This window comes from Oncorhynchus nerka, linkage group LG5, assembly GCF_034236695.1.
Source record: "Oncorhynchus nerka isolate Pitt River linkage group LG5, Oner_Uvic_2.0, whole genome shotgun sequence".
NCBI lineage: Eukaryota > Metazoa > Chordata > Actinopteri > Salmoniformes > Salmonidae > Oncorhynchus > Oncorhynchus nerka.
This window is the reverse complement of record NC_088400.1, coordinates 4,703,915-4,715,273: the sequence shown is the minus strand read 5'-3', so window position 1 is coordinate 4,715,273 and position 11,359 is coordinate 4,703,915. Positions and strand designations below refer to the sequence as shown.

The 11,359-nt window shown below is 46.5% G+C and overlaps 1 protein-coding gene across 1 annotated transcript in view; it reads left to right on the top strand.

Annotated features, from left to right (window-relative positions):
* Positions 1-2,842: 2,842 nt before the first annotated feature.
* The window catches only part of LOC115127123 (beta-synuclein-like), a 102,641-nt gene continuing 94,124 nt past the window's right edge, over positions 2,843-11,359 (top strand). The window contains exons 1-2 of the mRNA XM_065019019.1: positions 2,843-2,946; positions 5,474-5,615. Coding sequence (XP_064875091.1) covers positions 5,495-5,615 — 121 coding nt within the window. The 5' untranslated portion in view covers positions 2,843-2,946; positions 5,474-5,494. The remainder of the gene's footprint in view (positions 2,947-5,473; positions 5,616-11,359) is intronic.

The following is an 11,359-nucleotide window of genomic DNA, read 5'->3' as shown; positions in this document are numbered from 1 at the left end:
TGGTGTCTCATCCCTCCAATAGAATGGTGTCTCATCCCTCCAATAGAAGAATGGTGTCTCATCCCTCCAATAGAAGAATGGTGTCTCATCCCTCCAATAGAATGGTGTCTCATCCCTCCAATAGAAGAATGGTGTCTCATCCCTCCAATAGAATGGTGTCTCATCCGTCCAATAGAAGAATGGTGTCTCATCCCTCCAATAGAATGGTGTCTCATCCCTCCAATAGAATGGTGTCTCATCCCTCCAATAGAAGAATGGTGTCTCATCCCTCCAATAGAATGGTGTCTCATCCCTCCAATAGAATGGTGTCTCATCCCTCCAATAGAACGGTGTCTCATCCCTCCAATAGAATGGTGTCTCATCCCTCCAATAGAAGAATGGTGTCTCATCCCTCCAATAGAATGGTGTCTCATCCCTCCAATAGAAGAATGGTGTCTCATCCGTCCAATAGAAGAATGGTGTCTCATCCCTCCAATAGAATGGTGTCTCATCCCTCCAATAGAATGGTGTCTCATCCCTCCAATAGAATGGTGTCTCATCCCTCCAATAGAATGGTGTCTCATCCCTCCAATAGAAGAATGTTGTCTCATCCCTCCAATTGAAGAATGGTGTCTCATCCCTCCAATAGAATGGTGTCTCATCCCTCCAATAGAATGTTGTCTCATCCCTCCAATAGAAGAATGGTGTCTCATCCCTCCAATAGAATGTTGTCTCATCCCTCCAATAGAAGAATGGTGTCTCATCCCTCCAATAGAAGAATGTTGTCTCATCCCTCCAATAGAATAATGGTGTCTCATCCCTCCAATAGAATAATGGTGTCTCATCCCTCCAATAGAATGTGTCTCATCCCTCCAATAGAAGAATGGTGTCTCATCCCTCCAATAGAAGAATGGTGTCTCATCCCTCCAATAGAAGAATGGTGTCTCATCCCTCCAATAGAAGAATGGTGTCTCATCCCTCCAATAGAATGGTGTCTCATCCCTCCAATAGAATGGTGTCTCATCCCTCCAATAGAAGAATGGTGTCTCATCCCTCCAATAGAAGAATGGTGTCTCATCCCTCCAATAGAATGGTGTCTCATCCCTCCAATAGAAGAATGGTGTCTCATCCATCCAATAGAAGAATGGTGTCTCATCCCTCCAATAGAATGGTGTCTCATCCCTCCAATAGAATGGTGTCTCATCCCTCCAATTGAGCTCCAGACACTTGTAGAATCTATGCCAAAGGTGCATTGGAGCTGTTCTGGCTCTTAGTGGCCCAACGCCTATTAAGATACTTTATGTTGGCGATTCCTTTATTTTGGCAGTTACGTGTAGATGTTTATACACTTACTATCCAGCAGAAAGTGGCTGTATTAAAAACAAAATACAAAAATCAGCACCATGGACAGCGCCTGTCCTCATTGTCCGTTTAGACCCACCTGCGATTCTATTACATAACGTTCAGGACCCTTGACAGCACCACCTGAGACCATAGGACCTACATTCTACTTCACATTTCAGCACCGTGAACAGCGCTGCCCGGGATCACGCTCTAACTTTCAGAACCACGGACAGCGTGAAAAGCGTCATCGGGTTCATCGGGTTCAACACCACCTGCCCGATTCAATAATATACACTTTATTAAGAAGCGACCTGCGAGCCTAGAGTAATTAGTTTATATATCGCAGAACCTTGGACAACGCAGTTCTGGCTGAAGTAGTTAAAGAAGCAGCTAGAAACAGCTGATTTATGTTTTCTTGTCCATTCTGCCTGATCTACAGCGTGCCCTAAGGGATGGCCACGTGACAATACTTCACTGATCGGACGGTTTTAAAGTCACACCTGGAGCACTGCGCGAAAGCTTTTCTATTTCTCCTAATGTCACAGTAATCAATGAGACACATAACCTTCAGCTGGATGGCCTGATGTCATCACGTCACTATACCCCCCCCCCCCCCCCATTTTTATTTTATTTTTTTTAACAAGCGCACATATTGTACATCGAGCGCCATTTGCTATAATTTCATTCAGGAAAATAAACAGTCTATTCCTAATGCACTGTATTCGCCTCCTCTTGCGTGGACCTAGAAATGCGAATCTCAGAATCTCCCCGTAGCTACAAAATAGTATAATCCGTTATTCCCCCATATTCTGTTAGAGCACATTTTCAAATCATTGATACTAATCTTGTCATTAGCATTACTACTACTGCTGCTGATTATACTGCTATTACTAAGTCCTTGTCGGACACGTGCTCTGAGAATGAATTATTCCATGTTTCTTCTATTTTAAAGGGGTAAAGACTATGTGATTGATGGTCACGATGACGATGAAGGTGATGGTGGTGGTGATGATGATGATGATGGTGATGGTGGTGATGATGATGGTGGTGGTGATGATGGTGATGATGAAGACAGTAGTGGTGATGATGATGGTTGTGATGATGAAGACAGTAGTGGTGATGATGATGGTGTTGATGATGAAGACAGTAGTGGTGATGATGATGATGATGATGATGAAGACAGTAGTGGTGATGATGATGGTTGTGATGATGAAGACAGTAGTGGTGATGATGAAGACAGTAGTGGTGATGATGATGATGATGATGATGGTGTTGATGATGAAGACAGTAGTGGTGATGATGAAAATAGCAGAAAATAGGGTAGGTCTAGACGGTGAGCTCTCTTGAATTAAAGCTAAGCTTATTTTCCCATTATGCCCGTCAGTCCGAGCATCCAGGACACGCAGCTGTTAACTGTTAGACAGAAAGCCTAGCTGGTGCTGTTGGAATGATCAATGAAAAGGGGGCTACGTGGTCGGCCGCTCCCTATTGGTCGACAGACAGAGTATCCCGAGGAAAACCCTCCTACCCAGCGATCAGTCTGTGATAGCAGCTCCCGTTCAGGCGATATTTGAATCAGCTGGGCAGTGGAACCTTGAGGAAACAAGTCATATTTGTAAAAAGGTAAGAGGATTTTTTAAATTATGTTTTCTGTGATATTTGTGTCTGGCGTCCATAGAAAGAAACAACGGGTTAGAGGTTGTATGGAAAACATATCGATATTTTAACAGGACGTTGTTATAGGACCTTGTTATAGGGATAGAGAGAAAAATAAGACTACAAGGCTACAAATATGTATGTGTGTGATGTAACTGAGAAGTGTAAAAATATGTAAAGATAACCAACACGTTGAATTCAATCCGTTTAATGAAAGGCGGAAAGAGCAATTGTTGCATTTGATGAGAAAATTGTACTCGACACATCATTTCCTTGAATGACCGTTCTCTATAAGGTATAGTAGCCTAATAAGTATTATAATATGAACACATCGAAATTATTGATTTAAATCGTGTATTAGATTTTTTTTTTATCGATTTTTTTTTAATGTCGAATTCTACCCTGTAGACATATACATATTTATTGACAAAATATATATTCTCCTTGGTGACCGTGATGAGAAAATATCGTGCATCAAGTTTTTTTCCCCCTCCCCTTCCCCCACATATAGTAGTAGGGCTAGGCTATATTACAGGTAATGCGCTTGTTTAAATAGAATACAAGTACATCAGATACGCGCTATTTCAAAGCAACTTGTAGGCTTGTCCCCAGATCGCGTCGCCATTGAGAGTAATATTACCACAGTAATAATTCATGAGCGCGTGCACATTTAACCATTTAATTGAAAAATGTTCTCTCTCTCTCTCTCTCTCTCTGAATATTTCATGCCATTGGAGAAAAAGGGGTAGGGAGATGGAGAGAAGAAGAAAAAACGTGTTAAACGGTTCGAGTGAATAATGCATTTACTATAATTGCTGGTCTATGGCGGAGGGTTTGGCTATCGCAGCCTATGGTGAAACGGGAGGGAGGGCGTTGCTTCTATCCGTCCCCATTCTTCCGTCGTCGCTTTAAATGACAGCCAAGACACAAAGTGACAGCTAGGGTATTAGAAAGAAAACAACTGAAGAGAAAAGGGGAAACAGTGAAAGCTATACTGAACAAAACATATAAACGCGACATGCAACGTGTTGGTCCCACGTTTGATGAGCTGAGGTAAAAGATCGCATAAAACGTTCTGTCACATTCTGTGCACAAATTTACATCACTGTTAGTGAATATTTCTCATTTGCCAAGATAATCTATCCACCTGACAGGAGTGGCATATCAAGAAGATGATTAAACAGCATGATCATTACACAAGTGCACCTTGTTCTGGGGACAATAAAAGGCCAGTTTAAAATGTGCAGTTTTGTCACACAACACAATGCCACAGATGTCTCGAGTTTTGAGGGAGCGTACAATTGGCATGCTGACTGCAGGAACATCCACCAGAGCTGTTGCCAGAAAATGTAACATTAATTTCTCTACCTTAAGTCGCCTTCAACATCTTTCTAGAGAATTTGTCAGTGAGTTCAACCTGCCTCACAACCGCGGACCACATGAAACCAGGCCACCGCGGTATCTCCACATCCTGCTTCTCCACCTGGGGGAATACTCTGAGATCAGTCACCCGGACAACGGATGAAACTGAGGAGAATTTCTGTCTGTAATAAAGCCCTTTTTATAGTGGAAAAACTCATTTTGATTGGCTGGGCCTGACTCCAAAAGTGGGTAGGTTTATCTCCTGGCACGCCCACCCATGGCTGCACCCTGCCCAGGTCATGTAAAATCCATAGATTAAGGCCTTAATGAATTTATTTCAATTGACTGATTTCCTTACATGAACTGTACCTTATTACATGTTGTGTTTATAGTTCAGTTAAACTATTAACATCTTGACTTCTGTCAATGAATCAACCACAGTCCATTTTATTTATTTATTTTACCTTTATTTAACTGACGGCCTAGGAACAGTGGGTTAACTGCCTTGTTCAGGGGCAGAGGGACAGATTTGTACCTTGTCAGCTCGGGGGTTTGAACTTGCAACCTTCCGGTTACTAGTCCAACGCTCTAACCACTAGGCTACCCTGCCACCCCATAACCGAGTCATACCGAATAAAAATCGTTCAGAATACACAATTGAAACACACTCTTTCAGCACCACGGACAGTTATTTTTTTTTTGTCGGGAATTGCTATCCATCACCATGTAGAGTAAAATAACTACGACTGGGCCTATAATACATACATAGTAATGATAATTCATGGTTCGTCTCTATGCAGAGCAATCAATCCGTCAAAACAATCATTAATTACCATGTAATTAATAACACCACATAATTGTACCACATATTTGTGTATAATAACGCATGATAAACTTCTGACAATCAGTGCTTGTAATGGATCTCATTTCCTTCTCTCCAGGACCATACCAAATAATTCATTAAACATGCTCTGTTTCAGGACCACGGACAGTGTCTACATTTGAAGTGGATATGGGTAGCCGTTAGCATGTGACTAGTACTAGGCCTACCACATTACTACGGTATAGGACTATAGGCCGATACAATAGAGACTACATGGGACGTGATTCATGCTTCTTTGCATCTCTCCAGAGCTCCAGGACCAGGGTCGAGATGGATGTGTTCATGAAAGGGTTGTCCAAAGCTAAAGACGGCATGGCGATCGCCGCGGAGAAGACTAAGGAGGGAGCTGCGCTGGCGGCGGAAAAGACCAAGGAAGGCGCCATGTTTATCGGTAAGATCCGACCTTTAGAAACGTTAGACCGAAAGCAATCTGAATTGGATTATCCGGTCCCTGTGATATCCAGGGCTTCAATGTAATGCATGCATATCACGAGTGCCTGCCAAGCGAGCGAGTCGTGTTCAACAGAGATTGCTTGATGGATGCAGCAACCAATGAGCGTTGAGAACGCTGACATATGGAATGCCTCGTAAAGCAACGCTATAGGTCCAAAGATAATGTATTTTTCCTTGATTGGTTGAAAAATGGGTGGGTCTTTTTTTGTCATCTTAATCCATCAATGCCAACAAGGCATTTTCTCTGCTATTGGTTCATTCTCTAGGCTACTGCAGACTACTTTGGGTTCATTTAGTAGGCTAATGTGGGTTCATGCTGTTGGCTACTATTGGTTCATTCTGTAGGCTACCATGTGTTCATTCTGCAGGCAACTAAGGGTTTATTCTATAGGTTACTGTGGGTTCATTCTGTAGTCTACTATGGGTTCACTCTGTTGGCTACTCTGGGTTCATTCTACATGCTTCTACGGGTTCATTCTGTAGGCTACTATGGGTTCACTCTGTTGGCTACTCTGGGTTCATTCTACATGCTTATATGGGTTCATTCTGTAGGCTACTCTGGGTTCATTCTACATGCTTCTACGGGTTCATTCTGTAGTCTACTATGGGTTCACTCTGTTGGCTTCTCTGGGTTCATTCTACATGCTTATACGGGTTCATTCTGTAGGCTACTCTGGGTTCATTCTACATGCTTCTACGGGTTCATTCTGTAGTCTACTATGGGTTCACTCTGTTGGCTTCTCTGGGTTCATTCTACATGCTTATACGGGTTCATTCTGTAGGCTACTCTGGGTTCATTCTACATGCTTATACGGGTTCATTCTGTTGGCTACTCTGGGTTCATTCTACATGCTTATACGGGTTCTGTCACAGTTTTCATATGGTGAAGGAGAGTCGGACCAAATTGCAGCGTGTCGATTGCGATTCATCTTTATTAAACAAACGTAAAACACGACAAAACACTAACACTACAAAAACAATAAACGAAACGAAAACCGAAAACAGCCTATACATGTGTCAACTAACATCTAACAAGGACATCAAGACACACAGGACAATCACCCACAATACAACCAAAGAATATGGCTGCCTAAATATGGTTCCCAATCAGAGACAACGATAAACACCTGCCTCTGATTGAGAACCACTTCAGACAGCCATAGACTTTCCTAGAACACCCCACTAAGCTACAATCCCACTAACATACACACCAAAACCCCAAGACAAAACACACCACAATACAAAAACTCCATGCCACACCCTGGCCTGACCCAATACATGAAGAAAAACACAAAATACTTAGACCAGGGCGTGACAGAACCCCCCCCCCTAAGGTGCGGACTCCCGAACGCACCTCAAAACAAATAGGGAGGGTCCGGGTGGGCGTCTGTCCATGGTGGAGGCTCCGGCGCGGGACGTGGACCCCACTCAATTAATGTCTTAGTCCCCTCTCCTCGCGTCCCTGGATAGTCCACCCTCGCCGCCGACCATGGCCTAGTAGTCCTCACCCAGAAACCCACTGGACTGAGGAGCAGATCGGGACTGCGGGGCAGCTCGGGACTGAGGCAGCTCGGGAGTGAGAGGAAGCTCGGGAGTGAGAGTGAGAGGAAGCTCGGGAGTGAGAGGAAGCTCGGGAGTGAGAGAAAGCTTGGGAATGAGAGAAAGCTCGGGTGTGAGAGAAAGCTCGGGAGTGAGAGAAAGCTCAGGAGTGAGAGGAAGCTCAGGAGTGAGAGGAAGCTCAGGCAGGTAGATAGATCTACCAGATCCTGGCTGGCTGGTGGTCTCAGCAGATCCTGGCTGACTGGCAGATCCTGGCCGACTGGCAGATCGTGGCCGACTGGCAGATCTGGAAGAGTCTGGCTGACTGGCAGATCTGGAAGATCCTGGCTGACTGGCAGATCTGGAAGATCCTGGCTGACTGGCAGATCTGGAAGATCCTGGCTGACTGGCAGATCTGGAAGATCCTGGCTGACTGGCGGATCCTGGCTGACTGGCGGATCCTGGCTGACTGGCGGATCCTGGCTGACTGGTGGATCCTGGCTGACTGGCGGATCCTGGCTGACTGGCAGATCGTGGCCGACTGGCAGATCTGGAAGAGTCTGGCTGACTGGCAGATCTGGAAGATCCTGGCTGACTGGCGGATCCTGGCCGGCTGGCGGATCCTGGCTGACTGGTGCTACTGGCAGATCCTGGCCGACTGGCACTTCTGGCAGATCCTGGCCGACTGGCACTTCTCGCGGATCCTGGCTGACCAGCACTTCTGGCGGATCCTGGCAGACTGGTGGATCCTGGCTGACTGGTGGATCTAACTGATCCTGACAGACTGGCGACGCTGGGCAGACTGGCGACGCTGGGCAGACTGGCGGCGCTGGACTGAGGAGCACTGGTGCCTCTGGAATGAGGGGCTCTGGCGCCTCTGGCATGAGGGGCGGTAGCTCTGACAGCGCCGGACAGGCGGGAGACTCCGGCAGCGCAGGAGAGGAGAAAGGCTCTGGCTGCGCTAAACAGGCGGGAGACTCCGGCAGCGCAGGAGAGGAGACAGGCTCTGGCTGCGCTAAACAAGTGGGAGACTCCAGCAGCGCAGGAGAGGAGGAAAGCGCTGGCTGCGCTGAACAGGCGAGGCGCACTGAAGGCCTGGTGCGTGGTGCTGGAACTGGTGGTACTGGATCGAGGACACGCACAGGAAGCCTGGTGCGGGGAGCTCCTACCGGAGGCCTGGGGTGTGGAGGTGGTACTGGATAGACCGGACCGTGCAGGAGCACTGGAGCTCTTGAGCACCGAGCCTGCCCAACCTTACCTGGTTGAATACTCTTGGTCGCCCTGCCAGTGCGGCGAGGTGGAATAGCCCGCACTGGGCTATGCAGGCGAACCGGAGACACCGAGCGCAAGGCTGGTGCCATGTAAGCCGGCCCAAGGAGACGCACTGGGGACCAGATGCGTAGAGCCGGCTTCATGGCATTTGGCTCGACGCTCAATCTATGCACCCGCACTGGGGACACCGTGCGCACCACTGCATAACACGGTGCCTGCCCGGTCTCTCTAGCCCCCCGGTAACCACAGGAAGTCAGCGTAGGTCTCCTACCTAGCGTAGCCATACCCCCTGTGAGCCCCCCCCAAGATATTTTTGGGGCTGACTCTCAGGCTTCCATCCGCTCTGCCGTGCTAGCTCCTCATAATGCCGCCTCTCTGCTTTTGCTGCCTCCAGCTCGGCTTTGGGGCGACAATAATCTCCAGGCTGATCCCAGGGTCCTTTACCGTCCAGTTCCTCCTCCCATGTCCATTTCTCCAGGTGGTGCAACCTCTCCCACTGTAGCTGCTGCTGCTCCTGCTGCTGCTGCCTCTGTTGCCTCTTCTCCTGTTGCACCTTTGGTCGGCTACACTCCCTTGGTTTAGCCCAGGGTCCTCTCCCGTCGAGGATCTCCTCCCATGTCCAGAAATCCTTCTTACGCAACACCTCTTTGGGCTGCTCCTGCCTGTTGACACGCTGCTTGGTCCGTTTGTGGTGGGTGATTCTGTATTAGTTTGCACCAGTTTAGGCTGTTTCGGTTTTCGTTTCGTTTATTGTTTTGTTGAGTTTGTGTTTTGATTCGTGTTACGTTGTTTTATTAAACATCGATCGAAATCTACACGCTGCAGTTTGGTCCGACTCTCCTTCACCATTAGAAAACCGTTACAGGTTCATTCTGTAGGCTACTGTGGGTTCATTCTGTAGACTGCTATGGTTTCATTCTGTAGACTGCTATGGTTTCATTCTGTAGACTGCTATGGTTTCATTCTGTAGGCTACTGTGGGTTCATTCTGTAGCCTACTGTGGATTCATTCTGTAGGTTACTGTGGGTTCATTCTGTAGAGAAATATGGGTTCATTCTGCAGGCTACTATGGGTTCATTCTGTAGGCTACTATGGGTTAATTCTGTAGGCTACTGTGGGTTAATTCTGTAGGCTACTATGGGTTCATTCTGTAGGCTACTATGGGTTCATTCCGTAGGCTACTATGGGTTAATTCTGTAGGCTACTATGGGTTCATTCTATAGTTTACTATGGGTTCATTATGTAGGCTACTATGGGTTCATTCTGTAGGCTACTATGGGTTAATTCTGTAGGCTACTATGGGTTCATTCTATAGTTTACTATGGGTTCATTCTGTAGGCTACTATGGGTTCATTCTGTAGGCCACTATGGGTTCATTCTGTAGGCTACTATGGGTTCATTCTGTAGGCCACTACGGGTTCATTCTGTAGGCTACTATGGGTTCATTCTGTAGGCTACTATGGGTTCATTCTGTAGGCTACTATGGGTTCATTCTATAGTTTACTATGGGTTCATTCTGTAGGCTACTATGGGTTCATTCTGTAGGCCACTATGGGTTCATTCTGTAGGCCACTATGGGTTAATTCTGTAGGTTACTATGGGTTCATTCTATAGTTTACTATGGGTTCATTCTGTAGGCTACTATGGGTTCATTCTGTAGGCCACTATGGGTTCATTCTGTAGGTTAATGTGGGTTCATTCTGTAGGTTACTGTGGGTTCATTCTGTAGGTTAATGTGGGTTCATTCTGCAGGCTACTATGGGTTCATTCTGTAGGCTACTATGGGTTCATTCTGTAGGCTACTATGGGTTCATTCTGTAGGCTACTATGGGTTAATTCTGTAGGCTACTATGGGTTCATTCTGTAGGCTACTATGGGTTAATTCTGTAGGCTACTATGGGTTCATTCTGTAGGCCACTATGGGTTCATTCTGTAGGTTACTGTGGATTTTGCACTATGACTGTATGGAAGTAGGTGGTTGGCAGTGACAGTCTACATTATATGCAGGGCATTATGATATGGATATAATTTACAGGGAAAATATGCATATTGGCCAATTAAAAATATGTGCTCACAGATACACTCCATGACCAAAGGTATGTGGACACCTGCTCGTCAAACATCTCATTTCAAAATATGGAGTTGGTCCCCCCTTTGTTGCGATAACAGCCTCCACTTTTCTGGGAAGGCTTTTCACTAGATGTTGGAACATTGCTGTGGGGTCTTGCTTTCATTCAGCCACAAACATTAGTGAGGTCGACCACTGATGTTGTGCGATTAGGCCTGGCTCGCAGTCTTCAAAGGGTCAGGGCTCTGTGCAGGCGAGTGAAGATCTCGACAAACCATTTCTGTATGGACCTTGCTTTGTGCACTGGGGCATTGTCATGCTGAAACAGAGAAGGCCTTCCCCAAACTGTTGCCACAAAGTTGGGAGCATAGAATACTCTAGAAGGTCATTGTATGCTGTAGCAGTAAGATTTCCCTCGAGCTGGAACTAAGGGTTCTAGCCCAAACTATGAAAAACAGCCCCAGACCATTATTCCTCCTCCACCAAACTTTACAGTTGGCACTATGCATTCGGACAGGTAGCGTTCTCCTGGCATCCACCAAACCCAGATTTGTCTATTGGACTGTCAGAAGCGTGATTCTTCGCTCCAGAGAACGCGTTTCCACTGCTCCAGAGTCCAATGGCGGCGAGCTTTACACCACTCCAGCCAATGCTTGGCATTGCTCATGGTGATGTAAGGCTAGTGTGTGGCTACTTGGCCATGGAAACCCATTTCATGAAGGTCCCAACGAACAGTTATTGTGCTGACGTTGCTCCCAGAGACATGGGGGAAGGGGATGGGAGAGGGGGAGAGGGAGGAGGAG